The 17,223-nt window shown below is 40.0% G+C and overlaps 3 protein-coding genes across 3 annotated transcripts in view; all 3 read right to left on the bottom strand.

The window, feature by feature from the left end:
* The window catches only part of LOC129351301 (microfibril-associated glycoprotein 4-like), a 105,592-nt gene that overhangs the window by 38,778 nt on the left and 49,591 nt on the right, over positions 1–17,223 (bottom strand). The gene's annotated exons all lie outside the window — the stretch shown is intronic.
* On the bottom strand, positions 975–3,123 carry LOC129351338 (ladderlectin-like). Its single transcript, XM_055020217.1, has 8 exons — positions 3,072–3,123; positions 2,880–2,930; positions 2,284–2,325; positions 2,154–2,204; positions 2,039–2,080; positions 1,374–1,483; positions 1,152–1,286; positions 975–1,070 (listed from the first exon to the last, which is right to left on the bottom strand). Exons 1-8 carry the CDS (start codon positions 3,121–3,123, stop codon positions 975–977), a joined length of 579 nt encoding a protein of 192 aa, XP_054876192.1.
* Positions 6,943–8,249, bottom strand: LOC129351337 (ladderlectin-like). Its single transcript, XM_055020215.1, has 5 exons — positions 8,042–8,249; positions 7,617–7,717; positions 7,368–7,502; positions 7,141–7,284; positions 6,943–6,975 (listed from the first exon to the last, which is right to left on the bottom strand). The coding sequence occupies exons 1-5, from the start codon at positions 8,100–8,102 to the stop codon at positions 6,943–6,945; spliced, it is 474 nt and encodes a 157-aa protein (XP_054876190.1). The 5' UTR covers positions 8,103–8,249.

Here is a 17,223-nt window from a genome sequence, read left to right as displayed (position 1 = left end):
CATTTCTAATCAAATAGCCATCAGAAGTTTCTGACACAGATAAATGGTCTTTGAAAGTAACACTGCTCATCGTCCAGCATCTGTGCCCTGCAGGAAAACAAACAAAAACATGTTGAATTGTAGAAAGATCTGAAATCTAAAATGTAGAAACAATCAGTAAATTTGTGTAAGAGCCTGATCATCTCTACAATTAGAACCAAAAGAGGAAAGCAGCTTTCAGCATCTATGCACCAAAAATTTGGAACAAACTTCCAAAAAACTGTAAAACAGTGGAAACCCGACTTCCTTTAAATCTCAACTAAAAACACACTTGTTCAGAACTGTATTTGAAATGTAATATGTAACAATGTTTTTTTTCCTAGGTTGGTGTCCTTGACATATAGTATTTTGACTAAAGTACCAAAGGGTTGGAGGCCCAGCTGATAGTTCTCAGCTAAACTCCCAGGTTGGAGGCCTTGTCAGAACAACTTGACTAAATTCCCAGAAGGTGTTGAATCCCAGTTGGTTCAACTAAAATCTACAAGACGGGTGTTTTTAGAGCCCCTCTTTTTATGAGGACTTCCCATCAGGAAGAATCCTCGCACTGATAGGAAATTGTTTGTTGTGTATTGCTGTGTCATTGCTGTTGTGTGTGTGTGTGTGTGTGTGTGTGTGTGTGTGTGTGTGTGTGTTGTGTGTGTGTGTGTGTGTGTGTGTGTGTGTGTGTGTGTGTGTGTGTGTGTGTGTGTATGTGTGTGTGTGCATACAAGAGTGAGTGGTGCTCATCTCTCTCTGTGAGTAAAACTTTCTGTCCTCGGAATTAGAATCCTACGTGAAGAACCGGACTGAGGCTAGTCTTTATTCTATGTTACATGACTTGTGTTTTGTGTTTTTGATGTAAAGCACTTTGAAATTTAATTGATTGATTGATTGATTGATTGATTGATTTACAATTAGCGTCACTTAGATGGGATCATTTCACTTACGACGGAAGTTCATCTGCAAACAGTCCTGATCAAAGAAGTTGTTGGGTTCGAATCGACACCAGTTTCTATAGCGAAAAGGCTTCCGTCCACCCGCCAGCGGCCATCCTGGAAGGTGAAGCAGTCTGAGCTTTACCTTAAATGTATTTTTCTGAAGGACTGACACATAAGGTGCACATGTGAAATTACCCATTGTATGTCATTGCCTCCAATCCAGACTGCAGATCGCCCCCGGCCTGCAGCTATTATCATCCTCACAAGCTGATTATTCACCTCGTAGTCATGGACTGATGCAAGGTGTGCAAGTATGGACCTGCAGTTCGACTGCAGTGGACAAGAGGAGACCAGTTACACTAATGCAAGAAGGAGATGGTTGGTGAGAAAATACAAGTGAAGTTAATCAAAGGTCACCTGAGCTCTGTGCCAAGTGGCAGCGAATGGAAAGACGTGGTAGCAGCGACCTTTGACCCGGGTCCAGCCAGAAGAACAGGATCCTGAACGTTGGACTGTTCCATTCAGAGCTTAAAACAAACAATCAAAGTCCCAGGTAAATTATTTCTAATATTCAGCTGGTAGTTTTAATTATGCACTGCTGGGACAAAAACGTCGAGGAAAAAGCAACTCAGCCGGGAACTGGAAAAAATTCATCCAGTCTTAAAAATCAACAATCATTGCTTTCTGATATAAATGCATGGGAATATTTCATGCAATAAAAGACATAAAAATAAGCATGGATACAAAAACTGAACCTGAACTGTGTTAAAAAACTGATTTCATATTTAAGTTTGCTTCACCGTGTCCCTGAGGAAACGTCTCAGTCTGATTTAGTCGCCACTCTGCAACATTCAGATGTTTAAAAACCGACATCAGGATTAGGGCTAATGAAAAGACTAGTGATTGTTTTATTGTTATTTATTTTTGATGATTTTAGTTATTTAAGTTATTCACTTGCTAGAGAGCCTTTCTTCAGGAAGGAAGCTGAACTTTCTGAATTCAGGTGTCTTGGTTGAAACTAAATTGTTCCTCTTGCTGCAAAACAAAACTTTAACCCACATTATCAGGAAAGGTAAACTCACCCTTCAGGTAAGCTTCCTCATCCACAGGTTCAAAGGTTGGTTCTGCAAAAACACGAGGAGAAGAGGATGAAAATCACTGTGTTTTTTAATGAAGCAGAAGAAAAAAAGCACCAACCTTCTGCATCTGTCCAGTTTCCAGGTTCCTCTTCATGAAGAGTCAAATGATCTGGCAAAGTTTGAATGGTAAATTCATTTTGTTGGTTTATTCAGAATGTAATGCTTATAATTGGCAAACGTAGACTTACCTTCTGCAAAAATGTCCTCAGTCTCAGGATTTTCTCTGGTGTCTGGATATAATTCAAATTTTTAACATTAATAATATGTACAAGGAAAATGAACTAAAATCACAGTATTTTAGTGTTTATGCTCAGTATTGGGTCTACTTCACAAAACGTGTCTGATTTGCTATTCTGTCTCCTAAAATCTTCTGTTAAAATTTTATTCTAGCCTGTTTTGTTGGCATTATGTTCACAATAACTGCTCTGGGTGTAGCAAACAGAACCCATCAGAGCCAAAACAGAATCCATAAATGTTGTACAACACAAGCATAAAGCACTTAGTTCAAAAGGCACAAAAAGTCGAATTTGCAACGCAGATGGATAAACCGATCTACGTATCGGTTTATCCATCTGAAATATGTTTTTCACTGTTTATATTAAAACAGAGAAGAGTCGCTAATTAAAGCACTTCATCAAACTACTCTGGATGAAAACATCAGCAGCAAGATTAGGCCTGTTTCTAACACTGGATGTAGTCAGAAAGACAGATGTTTAGAAATACATCTGGAAGCTGTTTCAAAAAACATTACAAAAATAATGAATCTGATGAAATACAGCCTCACCTTCTGGAAGAGCCTCATGGCTCTCAGCCCCATCCACAGCAACTGGAAGCACTGCATTAAACACAGCAATGAATTACAGAATTATACCAGATATAAAAATATTTATATCTGGTATAATTTAATTTAACATTAGATTAAAGGTGGGAATAATATTTACTTTGGTGAAGCAGTAGTAATAATATGCATACAAACCAGCAGGTTGACTCAAAGGCAACAAGGCACAAAGAAGCAGCAGGAGACGCATCATGGCGTTGATGATGCAGGTTGAAGACAGTAAAGAGATAATAATTTCGACCAATCACACCACAGGAAGTTTCCACGTTTACAGTTGGTCTGCAGGTTGAATGCGCTGCACCAGAAACACAGCGGCTCTTATATTCTGTTTCTTCCAGCCTCAAAACAAGGAAGCTGGCGTCTGAATTTCTGAAAAAATATCCCCCTCTTGATTTCTTATCTTTTGAACAAACATTGTTTCCATCTATCAGTTATCAAAGTCCAAATGTGGTTTTTATAACGTGCCTTGTGCAAACTTTTATATTGCAACACTTTATTTTTCAGAGGTGATCTTGTCATTTTTACTTGATCAGTGACAATTTGCATTGAATCAAAGTGTAGTAATGTTTAATAATACATGCACACTGCTAAGATGTGCATGTATCTTAGCAGTGCATGTGAATGTCTCACATTCCTCTGAAATGTCAGGATCAAACCAGAATAATCTTTTCTGCATGATCAAATACAAACTTTAGATTTTCTAAGTCTGCATTGCAACCAGGACGTTTACAGTTTAACTGCTTATGTCTGAATATTTGATATAAAACAAGAGGAGGAGTTTATGACCATCCTGCAGAACGTCGTGTCTGACCTTGGGGAAAAGGGAAATCCTTCCACAGGGAAATAAATCACATTTCCTTGATTGATAAGAGACGTTATCTGGAAATAATGGCAAAACAAGAACTCTGGTTTACACATTAAACATTTGTGTTTATTAAAACTTTTGATCAAACAAACTGACAAATGAGTTTGTTTTGAGGTTTTTGCCTTGATTGTGTATTTTAGTATATTGTTCTCTTATGACATGGATTCTTGCTTTGCTTTGTTTTTCCTTTCATGGAAAATAAATCACTGTAATTAATTAGCTTGTGAATAAATGGGGCAGCATGAACCATCCTGCCTTGCCTCAACAAATCATCAGCCTGTCATTATCTCGTTTATTTAGAACAGATGGGACGTCTGTAACACATTAAACTTAATAAAACTACAGTAGGAAACTTTTATAAAATATTTCTCAAGTTTTTCACAGATTATGTCCCATATTTTTATAAAAGCTGCCTACTGCATTGAGAGTAATAACTTTGTTGCTATGAGTTTACAACTTCCCTCATTTAATAATTAGAACAAAATTTTATATATAATTCTAAAAATTTAGAATAAATACTCAAGTTTGATAAACATCCATTTAGGCTTTAGGGTGTTGATGTTACAGCAGATATATCAAATTGTTCATTTCTTAGCTGTTATCTTTTAAATTAAGATCAAATGGATGATATAAAAGTATAAAAACTTTTCTAAACCACTAGAGGAAGCAGTTAACTGATCAATAACCTGGTTAAAGCATCCAGTTATTGTTGCCCTTGTTTCTAAAGAATGAATTAGTTTAGAACAGAAATAAAACAGTTTCAGCTAAAACTCATAATGTCAAACCTGTTTTTTATTTTGCTATTCAAGAAAAATTAAAGCATATTAAAAACATCATCAGCAGTTAAAGTGAATACAGTGGAAGTCTTCAGTCAGATTATCTTTAATATTGGTTCTTTTTTACGTTTGTTCAAATTTGCTCATCACCACTTTTGTATTCTTAAAATAACTTAGCAATCTTCGTTTAGCTTCAACTAAAAATAATCAGCTATTTATACAGGTGAGATTTAACAATACAGTAAATGTTGGTTTCACAATAACCGTATCAATGTCATTTCAGTCTTTGAACTTTTTTTTTTTTTTAGCTTTTTGTACTTCTTCCATTAGCCCACTTTCATTCACTCTTTGTCATGACTTCAGCATTTCTGCTCCACCCTCTGTGCTGAATGCTCATCACTCTCACCTGCACTGTGCTGCTTTTCACCTGCTCAGTGCGAGATCGTCTGTTGCTCTAGTCACAGCTTTCAAGCCATTGTTTCATGTTTCGAAGAGTTTTGTGGTTTTCTGATCCTGCCTGTCCTTGACCACAGATTCTGCCTTGTCCCTCGGCTGCTGCAAGTTTTCGGACCTCCTGTTGAAGAACCCTGCCTGTTGCTGACCCTGCCTCCTGCTTGCTGTTTGCTGGATTATCTTTGCCTGTGGCTCTACCGTGCATGACCCCAGATCGTCTCACTACTCTGTCTCGGGTTGGCCCTGTCGTCCGTTTGTTCCCTGAGCCCCCAAGACTTTCTGTAGTCCTTTCTTCCTACTTGGTCCCACCCCTGGCTGGATCCCTGTCCCCTGTGTGGATTCCTCCTCCCTTATCCGCTCGTCTCATCCCACCCCGTTCAGCCCCGTCTATACTATTATTTTGTCATTAAAACATCTGGTGAAACTCACTTCTGTGTTGGCTGCGTTTTGGGTTCTGGCTGAGTTTGCTTTATCGTTACACTCTTCTAGGAAACAATATATTAATATATAGTTGACCTTTTCAACTTTGACCATTTACTAAGTTAGCCTGAACATCGATGATAGTAGAATGGTTTTCCTCTGTAGGAAGTTATTTTTCCACCATTTTCATTCAGATCAGTGTAAAGGAGGTTGATTGACAGCGCTAAGACCCGCCTCCTGGCTCTGATTGGTTGTTTTTGGTGCTTTTTGCAGACAACGGTAGTAACACTGGGAGGTCGTGGGGGAGTTCAATGTCTTTACAGATTATCTGTCTCATATGAAAATCTCACAACACGGTGATATTTTTTTAAAAATATAGAAAAATTTCAGAAATTACATACTGCAGGCTTAATAATCAGGAGAGAAACTGGATTTTAGTTTCATACAAGACGGAAGAATTTATTGTTTGAACAAAGTAAAAAAAAATAAAAAAACTATTCTGCATTCTGTGTTTCTGACTGGCCACAGTCCCTCCCAAATCCCAGTTTATTGTTCCTATAACTGCTACATTCAACATTTTTATCCAATGCACTGAAGAACAGAATCTATGATCTGAATTGCAAAAAATATTTTGCTGCACCAGTAGAGGGCGCACCTGTACGGGCAGTTCAGTGGTCAGTAATCTCCTCAAAGCAACAAGTTATTTTTGCCCTTTTTCAAATAAAATTAGTCTTTAACAGCCAAACCAATTTTATCCATCCTTAAAATTTTCTTTTTCTTTTCTTGTGAAACCTAAAGGAGTAAAACTAAATAATTCAAACAAAAGTTTTTTGGTTTAGTCCATCCCAGATCCTTCACTGCTACAGAACTGGTCCATGTTTTGTGTAAAGGTTTAAACTCAACTTTCAGATTGATTGCATTAGCCTCACAATGACATTTTAATGAGTCTTTTTTTTGTTTTTTACAAACACACATTTCAATTCAAAATGTCAAATTTGCAAGATTTATTTGATTTATAGTCTAGAAGTTAGTAGAAACAACTAAATGTGCCTCAAACCTTTTACAGTGTTTTCTCATTGTTATGGTTTCATAATGTAAAGCACTTTGATCTGCTTTGTTGCTAAAATGTACAATAAAAATAAAGTTAACTTGATTGAGCTGCAGCTGAGAACCCAGCCAGCTGAAACTAATAAAACATTTTACACACCAAACACAAACACATCCAGACCAGCATATTTTAATGCCTGCCATTTAATTTTGCAAAGAACAAGAATGAAAGTTTAATCAGCAAGAAAGTACATGAAGCAGTTACTTTACAGTACATTTGTTCTGATCGCATGAGAAGCAAGACAGAGTTCCTCTGTCGATGTGCTGCGTCGCGTCATCCGTCAAGCAGCATAGATGGAAAATAAAAGACGTGAAATGAGGAAGATTCTTCATGTCTTCAGCTCAGCCCTGCTTCATTTCTTCAAAACGCAGACAGAGGGTAGGCGGGTCACACATCTGTAATCGTCCCAGCACTTTTCTCCTGTAAGAGAAAAAGACAGAAAACAGTTTTAGACCAAAAAAAGCCTGAAGCTTTTTAAAAGTAACAGGGGCATTCAAACTTAAAAAACTTTCCACCACTAAAAATAAAATATATCTTTATTTATTTTATGTTTTTGCATGTGATCAGAAATCTATAAGAAGTGACTTTATCGTGCTTAAAAGAAAGAACAGTTTTACCTGCGTCATTCATTTGCATGCAGTGCTGGTGATAAGCAGCATTGTTGGGTTCTCCGGGACACCAGTATGTAAACGTCATCAGCGTCCCATCAGACCAATGCCAATGATTTTCCTGCAAGACGCATCAAGAGAAAACCTCTTAGAGTCTGTGTTGAGGAGGTTTTGATGAATAGAGTAATACTGGGTAATGCTAACCTCAGCTGCATCAGTGCCGCCGATCCACGCTTCTCTCATCTCATGTGTGACCTGCAAAATGAGCCCCTGAATCCCATGGTATTCATCAGAACTCTGCACAGATGCAAGGTTTCCTCCCATGGAAATGCAATTTCTCTGCCAATCAATCGGAAGAAAGAAGAGTAAACAATTGTGAATATAATTATCTGCTTTTTATTTAGGAAGACGCAACATTAAAGAATATAAACATGAGTCATAGTCCAGTCGTACCTCAGCTTTGGCCCAAGTCATACGTCTCGGGACATACTTGAAACAGCGTCCATGGATCAGACGCCAACCATGAGGGCAGTAAGTTCTATGTCCATTGATCTCTTTGTGGGAAAAAATATAAAAAACATTATCTATGACACCATTTATCTAATAGTGAATACTGCCCTGAAAAATATCAAACTAATCTTCACTAATATGGCATAAAAGTTCTAATTTTCACACTGCAGTACCATAGTACTTTTGACTCGGTGTAAGAAAATCCTGAAAAGAAAGTGAACCAATAATATAGAAATATAGAGTCTCAGGAACTATAAATGATGGAAATTTTTAATGTTAAAAATGACATTGATTTTCTTCAGTCAAATAATTTTAGTTGCACAACTCAAAGGATTCTTGCTTCTCACACTTACTGACAGAATACTCACCATTAACGCTGCTCAGAAGCATCAAGCCACAGAGAAGCAGAGGCAGAGGCAGGATCCTCATGGCTGCAGGTCACTGGGAGATAATTATCACCTCCTGAAAAAAGAAACATACAAAATCAAAGTACAACCAAGAACCAGAAAAACAGGACGAGGTTAAGCAAAAAGGGCTTGCAGAAAAGAATCAGCCTCTCACTCTGAGCTCTGAATCAGGAAGTTTCAGGTCAGATACAAAAACGGTAAGTCGGCTTTTATAGACACATTTATCTTAACATCACATCTTAAAGGAGGAAACTGAAACATTAAAGAAGGGGTGACCGTATGCAAATTGCATACTCTGATCAACAATCACTTATGGAACATGAATGTTTTGTTTCTTCCTCAGAGAGTAAATTAAATTTGTTCTAAGTTACAGAGTGAAAACATTCCTGTTTTTTTAAAGTCTGTTATTGTTATTCATGCACATGCACACAGTTTTGGCAACCCCAGGTTATGAAACACTGACAGAGTAACTGTCCACAAGTATTCAGGCCAAACTGCTTTCAGGTTTGAAGTTTGTTTTTCGGTTTGTCCTCAGATGTTCAGTAGCATTTGCAGAAAAATCCGTTGTTTTGCTTTTGCGTGTTCTTGGCTGCATGTTTCAGGTCATTATCCTGCTGGAAGGCCTTTGATTGTGACGGAGGTCAAGCTTTCTGACACCAGAAGAACATTTCTGTCCCTAAGGCCTTTTATGGTCTTGAGATTTTATTGTATCCTGAACAGATTAAAGATGCAGCAAAGCAGCCCGAACATAGCCAAGACTCCTCCATTTTCTCAGTGGGACAGAGTTTTCACTCTTCATTTTGAGTTTTGTGGTCATAAAGTTTTGTTTCATTTGACAAAAGAACATTTTCCAGAAGTTTTGTGGCTCGTCAATATGCATTGTGGCAAATTCCAGTCCTACTTCCTTCATGTTTTGGATAAATCATAAAGGAAGCATGTTTTAAGCCTGGAAGCATCTCTCTCTCTCTCTCTCTTTCTCTCTCTCTTTCATTCTCTTCTTTTATCTAATGAGTATTTGACCTGAGTTCACATCCTTAAATGGAAATGTTTCATTTGACCCAAGGGAGGAGACAATGAACAGTACAAAAATGTTTCACATGCATTGTGCAATCGATTTGCTAAAATATTTAATGAGCAAAGGAATGACTCAATAAGCTAGTGGAAGTACGGTTGTGAAACAAACTTCTCTTTTGTGAGATCCTCTTTTTATTTTGTGAAATGTTTTTTCAGGCCTGGACTGGAACTTGGCCCAGACAGGACCACCAACCCCCACAGCTCTGTTGTCCCAATGTCCACAGATCTTACAACCAAACACTAAGCTGCTGGTGCTTTGCTCCTCTAATCTTCAACTGAAATGCTACTTGTGTTTTGTTCCTCTAACATAATTCATATCTATGTTGTTTCATCTGAAGGAGCAAACAAAGCAGCTGAAACTTTCTTTATGACTAGAGGACTCCACCATCTCAGCTCCAGCCTCTCCATCATCTCCAGCACCAACTCCAACCGCCAGTGTTGAAGTAGAAACGCATCTTAAAGTGACAGGACAACCGGCCCTCGAGGCCTGGAGCTGCCCACCCAGAGACTCTACTGCATCAGGGAAAAAACAAGGTTTTACAAACACTCAAAATTAAAAGGACTAAAACAAAGAGTTACTTGTAACTCCAGCAAATAAACAAGTTAATCTGAATTAAATTCAAAAGGACAATTTCAAAGAAGTAAGATTTTGTTTCATATTTGATATATAGTATTTTGATACCTGAAGGTAACATAGGTATTTAATTATTATTATTATTATTATTATTATTATTATTATTATTATTTTATAAAACAGAGCACACATATTCCTACCCTTTAAAATGCAGCTTGAAATAGAAAACAATTTGCAATAGTGCAGCACAAAGTGCTTTACAAACCAAAATCCAACTAAAACACAAAAGGATGCAACCAGAATATTAAAGCTGCAAGCAGCTCGAACGGCCCTCGCAGCCAAGCGCCGCTCCGGCCTATTGCCACCGCGGGGTACGAGCAACCGCCGCCTCACGCCAGCCACCACAGAAGCTCTCACGCAGTTTTCAGCGCCTCCGCCCGCACCGCGGAAGCTGTTGCTCAGTTTCCATCAACGCTGCGCACGTGCTAAGACAGAAGTTGTTGCGCAGTTTTCCGCGCCCGTCCACCAGGCGGTACGCATCTATGCATTCGGCGGCTATCCTTCAAGATGCAAAAAAATGTGGTATAGATTCATTGGTTTAGCGAAGAAATATAGCTGCGGATTAATGTAGGGGCGCAGTGGAGTCAAAATACATTTCAATGCTGTTTTGCTCTTTAGAGGTCAACAAAGGTCATACGTTTTCAATTTGGCGCCAGTCCGATGATCCACGTGTCATTAGAGCCGATCATATGCACGTGGCGAAGTAATGCAGTTCGTCATTTCTACACCCCAATGCTGTTCGGTCAGCAGGCAGCATTCATAGAGTTCATCATGTTATCGTTTTTTAGTCAGTATTCACATGATGAAAACCCATATAAATTATAGAATAACAGTAAAACATTCAGCAGAAAAAACATGTGACTGCCTCTTAAAAGTGGGCGGGCTACAGTGAGGTCATCAAGTGACCATGGAAATGTGTTCAGGGCTGTTCTCTAGAAAGACAGAGGAAGTGTGATGATGCAGCTGTGATCTTGCATTTGGAAGTCATTTAATGTTGATGTTTCATGGTAAATAGTGAAAGTTTTACACTAACCCACACCCACATGCTTGATGTTAACTACAACTGAGATGTAAATGCAGTGCAACTTTGACGTTATCGTGAAATGAGTCAGGAAAATGGTGAAGGTTAAGATGTATCAGTTTAATAAACCGTACTGTTCAGTAATAAACCAAGGGCAATGCACAATAACAGAGCACAGTTAACTTCAGCACTTTAGAACAATAGCACAGGCTCAATCCCACCCATTAATTAGGTATTAATCACAGGAAGTGCTGCAACTAAATATTACAACCCCAATGGATCTGTAAAAAGATACTTAGCATTTTCTCAGAGCTCTTTCAAACGACATTTTAAACATCTTCTATACATAATAACAAACAACTCTGAATGTATGAAACTGGATGTATCAAACACACTATTCAGTTTATTGAATTAGTAAAGCGCTTCGTTAGCATTAAAAACGTTGCAGGCCTCAGGCATTGGGTTAGCATCCTCCTCAGAATAACTGTTCCAAACATGACGGCTTCCAGAACCAGCAGGAAGAATAAATTACTCACCGCACCGCGAGTTACGACTGTTTAAACGAACAGCAATGGGCTCTTTGCACCTGCCGCGCTGACGTCACAACTGTATACCCGAATGCGGCTCTTTATTCCACTTTCAGAAACTATGACTGCTATAAAAGACAAAGTCGTACTTAAGACACAAATAAAACAATACTATGTACTTTGTTTAAGTTTTCATGGATTTCCAAGCGATCCTCAATTAAGACAGCTTGTAAATATTCGTTGCTACAAGTTAAAGCTACCACTTGAAGCTAACGCCGTACACACCGCTCTAAACACTGTCTTAATGAGCCCTTCACAACAAGCATGCAAAAGTATAAAACGAAATAACACAGAAACCTTAAGCAACACGGCCATATTTTTCTAAAAGTAATAACTCTGAATCTGAACAGTCAGCTGAACTAGAACTCCGATACCAGAGTAAGCTCTGGGCTCGTTTTTTCTTCGTCATACTTCAAGCAAAAAGTCTGAACTGTAATCTGCTCCCCCTCCCCCTCCCCGCTGCTTTATTGTAGTTAACAATAAACACACGTAATATGCTTGAAAATAAGGCACAAACAGTGTCCGTTAGAATGGCTGAGAAATCTTTAGATAATTAAATAGCAGATTTTTCCTAGAAAGCTAGCAGGCTTGTGCTAGCAGTTTAAAGAAAATAAAACTCACCTTCATATCTGTGAATGTATAACGAGGCGAACATCTTAAACCTTTCTTTGCCTTACTTGTTGGGTTTCGGATCGATGTACATTATTAATTGTTACCTTGGAAAAAACATTTCAGCCGTGTTTCCCGAACGTGTAAGCTGAGGTGCAAAGAGCCCATTAAACTTCTCCAACTCCAGTCCAACAGAGCCTTCTTGCTCCAAAGCGTGGTTCGTATTTGCAACTCCAAAATCCAAGCAAAATGTTGAGCGTAGTCCAGTTCTGTGGCTCCAAAAAGCAAGCAAAATGTTCAGGAAAACTTTGCAGCTCCAGCTGTCGCCGGCTGACTGTTATTACGTAGCGTCGATCTGTTTTCTCATTGATGGAGTACCACTGCCTCCTGCTGTCGCAATACTGGTATTGCACTAGCAGTACCAGTATTTCTCCACAAGGTGCCAGTGGTACTCCATCAACACTGACCCCAGTGTGTTCTTACTTCGCTGTGTCATAAGTTTTGCTGAATGACTTTGTTTGTATTATTTCTAGCAAAAATGAATGAATGTTTGTACTTTAACCCACAAAATAAACTTATATATATATATATAAAAGTTATAATAATGTATATTTAAATAATTAATAACAACATAACCTATGGGCTGCTGTTTTCTAGGGGGCGCTATAGAGAAATTAGGCCATGCCCTACAAATATTGTGATGGATTCCAGTCGGGGAGTGGATAAATATTCATCCTTGTGAGTTTGCAGCAGCTGAGCCCGAAAATGTGGTATTGAGAGCCAAACGTATGGCGATGGCGTTACAGGTAACTTCGCCACGCCGCCATGCCCACCTGCTCTATCGTAGCTGGTCGGGGTTGGAATCCTCAATACACCAACATGTCTTCGGTGTCTGGGCACAGTTTCATGTTGATGAGGTCAAAGGGGTCGGATAGCGAACGTTCACAGTAAAACATTACACTTCCTGTTCTCAGGGGGCGTGGCCTAAGTGATGTCATCATTCGACCATAGGGTAATGTAGGAGACCCGATGATGATCAATCACAGAAACTTTGGTGCCTCTGTGAGTTTCTGTGTAGGAGATATAGCAGTTTATGTTTTTATGGCGAGTAGGTGAACTTTGACCCCTGCTAACCCCCTTCAGCATACTCAAAAACTCACCGTTTAGATAACTTTAGATGAGACATGCCTTATGAACAGACTGACCGAGTTTGAAGCCGATCAATCAAAATCCCTAGGAGGAGATAGATCAAATATGAAAGCTGTAAACGGCAAAAATGGGGTCAAAAACCGAACTTGAATCCAAAATGGCCGACTTCCTGTGGGGTTTAGACCATGGCTCCAAGAGACTTTTTGTACGTCCTGACAAGGTACACATGTGTACAAAGTTTCGTATTTGTAGGTTAAAGCATGGCTTGGGGCTGATCATTTAAAGTTTTCTAGGGGGCGCTATAGAGAAATTAGGCTACGCCCACCAAATATTGTGATGGATTCCTGTTGGGGAGTGGATGAGGGTCCATCCTTATGAGTTTGCAGCAGCTGGGCCCGAAAATGTGGAATTGAGAGCCAAACGTATGGCGATGGCGTTACAGGTGACTTCGCCACGCCACCACGCCCACCTGCTCCATCGAAGCTGGTCGGGGTTGGAATCCTCAATACACCAACATGTTCTCTGTGTGTGGGCACAGTTTCATGTTGATGAGGTCAAAGGGGTCAGATAGTGACAGTTCACAGTAAAACATTACACTTCCTGTTCTCAGGGGGCGTGGCCTAAGTGATGTCATCATTCGACCATAGGGTATTGTAGAAGACCCGATGATGATCAATCACAGAAACTTTGGTGCCTCTGTGAGTTTCTGTGTAAGAGATATAGCAGTTTATTTTTTTATGGCGAGTAGGTGAACTTTGACCCCTGCTAACCCCCTTCAGCATACTCAAAAACTCACCGTTTAGATAACTTTAGATGGACATGCCTTATGAACAGACTGACCGAGTTTGAAGCCGATCAATCGAAATCCCTAGGAGGAGATAGATCAAATACAAAGGCTGTAAAAGGCAAAATCGGCAAAAATGGGGTCAAAATGGGAACTTCAATCAAAAATGGCTGACTTCCTGTGATACTTGCACTATGACATTAATTGTAAATTTTGAGCGTCTTGGGGAGCTCTACAAGTGTACCAAATTTCATGTGTCTACGATAAAGTAAGTGAATAGCAGAGGGTAAAAAAGGGTGTTTTTCCAATTTCTAGGAGGCGCCGTAGAGACATTTCTGTTGCAATTTTTGCTACTTTAAAATACGTAAATTTTAAACAGGTTTAAGGCCTCCGCCAAGTTTGGTGAGTTTTTGAATATGATAAAGCCCCCAAAAAGCCAATTCATTTGGGTGGAAGAATAATAATAATAATAATAATTAAAGCTGCAAGCAGCCTCGAACGGCCCTCGCAGCCAAGCGCCGCTCCGGCCTATTGCCACCGCGGGTACGAGCAACCGCCGCCTCACGCCAGCCACCACAGAAGCTCTCACGCAGTTTTCAGCTCCTCCGCCCGCACCGCGGAAGCTGTTGCTCAGATTCCATCAACGCTGGCCACGTGCTAACACAGAAGTTGTTGCGCAGTTTTCCGCGCCCGTCCACCAGGCGGTACGCACTGATGCGTTCGGATGCGCTCCTTGACGATGCAAAAAATGTGGTGCAGATTCATTGGTTTAGCGAGGAAATATAGCTGGCGGATTAATGTAGGACGCGCAGTGGAGTCAAAATATATTTCAATGCTGTTGTTCTCTTTAGAGGTCAACAAAGGTCATACGTATCCAATTTGGCGTCAGTCGGATGATCCACGTGTCATTTACAGCCGATCATATGCACATGACGAAGTATTACAGTTCGTCATTTTTCATCATTTTCAGCTGTGTTTCTAAAGAACTCTATTTCATTGTTGGAGTAATACTTACTCAGAGTGGCGAATTACTGAAATGGTTTGTAAGAAGTAAGAAAACGCTACATTTACTGCATGATTTAATTCAACAAAATTATCTGAGACATTTCTATCCTTTTAGAAATTTCATGGCAACGCTCTCACAAAGTTTTCGCGCCCATCCGCCCGTGGATCTGTCATTGGTGGAGGAACACTGACACCTACTGGCGAAATACTGATATTGTTCTTCATTCTGTTTATCTGCTGTTTCATTTGTGGAGCAATACTGACCCCAAGTGGCGAATTACTGAAATGGTTTATAAACGCCAAAAATGGGATCAAAATCTGAACTTCAATCTAAAATGGCTCACTTCCTCTGGGGTTTAGACCATGGCTCCAAGAGACTTTTTGTAAGTCCTGACAAGGTACACACGTGTACAAAGTTTCGTAATTGTAGATTAAAGCATGCTGGGGCTGATCATTTAAAATTTTTCTAGGGGCGCTATGATAAATTAGGCCACACCCTACAAATATTGTGATGGATTCCTGTCGGGGAGTGGATGAAGATCCATCCTTGTGAGTTTGGAGCAGCTGTGCCCAAAAATGTGGAATTGAGAGCCAAACGTATGGCGATGGCGTTACAGGTCACTTCGCCACGCCGCCACGCCCACCTGCTCCATCGTAGCTGGTAGGGATTAGAATCCTCAATACACCAACATGTCTTCTGTGTTTGGGCACAGTTTCATGTTGATGAGGTCAAAGGGGTCAGATAGCGACCGTTCAGAGTAAAACATGACACTTCCTTTTCTCAGGGGGCGTGGCCTAAGTGATGTCATCATTCGACCATAGGGTATTGTAGGACACCCGATGATGATCAATCACAGTAACTTTGGTGCCTCTGTGAGTTTCTCTGTAGGAAATATAGCAGTTTATGTTTTTATGGCGTGTAGGTGAACTTTGACCCTGCTAACCCCCCTTCAGCATTCTCAAAAACTCACCGTTTTGATAACTTTAGATGGGACATGCCTTATGAACAGACTGACCGAGTTTGAAGCCGATCAATGGAAATCCCTAGGAGGAGTTCGATCAAATACGGAGGCTGTAAACGGCAAAAATGGGGTCAAAATCTGAACTTCAATCTAAAATGGCCGACTTCCTGTGGGGTTTAGACCATGGCTCCAAGAGACTTTTTTGTAAGTCCTGACAAGGTACACATGTGTACAACGTTTCGTAATTGTAGGTTGAAGCATGGCTTGGGGCTGATCATTTAAAATTTTCTAGGGGGCGCTATAGAGAAATTAGGCCACGCCCACCAAATATTGTGATGGATTCCTGTCGGGGAGTGGATGAAGATCCATCCTTGTGGTTTGGAGCAGCTGGGACCGAAACTGTGGAATTGAGAGCAAACGTATGGCGATGGCGTTACAGGTCACTTCGCCACGCCGCCACGCCCACCTGCTCCATCGTAGCTGGTAGGGATTAGAATCCTCAATACACCAACATGTCTTCTGTGTCTGGGCACAGTTTCATGTTGATGAGGTCAAAGGGGTCAGATAGTGAAAGTTCACAGTAAAACATTACACTTCCTGTACTCAGGGGGCGTGGCCAAAGTGATGTCATCATTCGACCATAGGGTATTGTAGGACACCCGATGATGATCAATCATAGAAACTTTGGTGCCTCTGTGAGTTTCTGTGTAGGAGATATAGCATTTTATTTTTTTACGGCCAGTAGGTGAACTTTGACCCCTGCTATCCCCCTTCAGCATACTCAAAAACTCACAGTTTTGATAACTTTAGATGGGACATGCCTTATGAACAGACTGACCGAGTTTCAAGCCGATCAATCGAAATCCCTAGGAGGAGTTCGATCAATACGGAGGCTGTAAACGGCAAAAATGGCCTCAAAATTGAACCTTCAATCCAAAATGGCTGACTTCCTGTGATACTTGCACTATGACATTAATTGTAAATTTTAAGCGTCCTGGGGAGCTCTACAAGTGTACCAAATTTCATGTCTCTAGGATAAAGTAAGTGAATAGCAAAGGGTCCTTTGAAAATTTCTAGGTGGCGCTATGAGCCATTTCTTGTGGATTTTTGTGATGACCTTAAAAATCAAAATTTTTAAACAGGCTTAAGGCCTCCGCCAAGTTTGGTGAGTTTTCCAATATGATAAGGCCCCCAAAAAGCCCCCCAAAGAGGTGGGAAGAAAAATAATAATAATAATAATAATAATAATAAACAGTAGGAAAACAATAGGCCTTCGCAGCGCTTAGCTGCTCGGGCCTAATTAAAGCTGCAAGCAGCC

Source organism: Poeciliopsis prolifica, unplaced genomic scaffold (genome assembly GCF_027474105.1).
Source record: "Poeciliopsis prolifica strain line A6 unplaced genomic scaffold, Auburn_PproV2 SCAFFOLD066, whole genome shotgun sequence".
NCBI lineage: Eukaryota > Metazoa > Chordata > Actinopteri > Cyprinodontiformes > Poeciliidae > Poeciliopsis > Poeciliopsis prolifica.
Note: the sequence above shows the minus strand (reverse complement) of the source record. Positions and strands in the feature narration are given on the sequence as shown.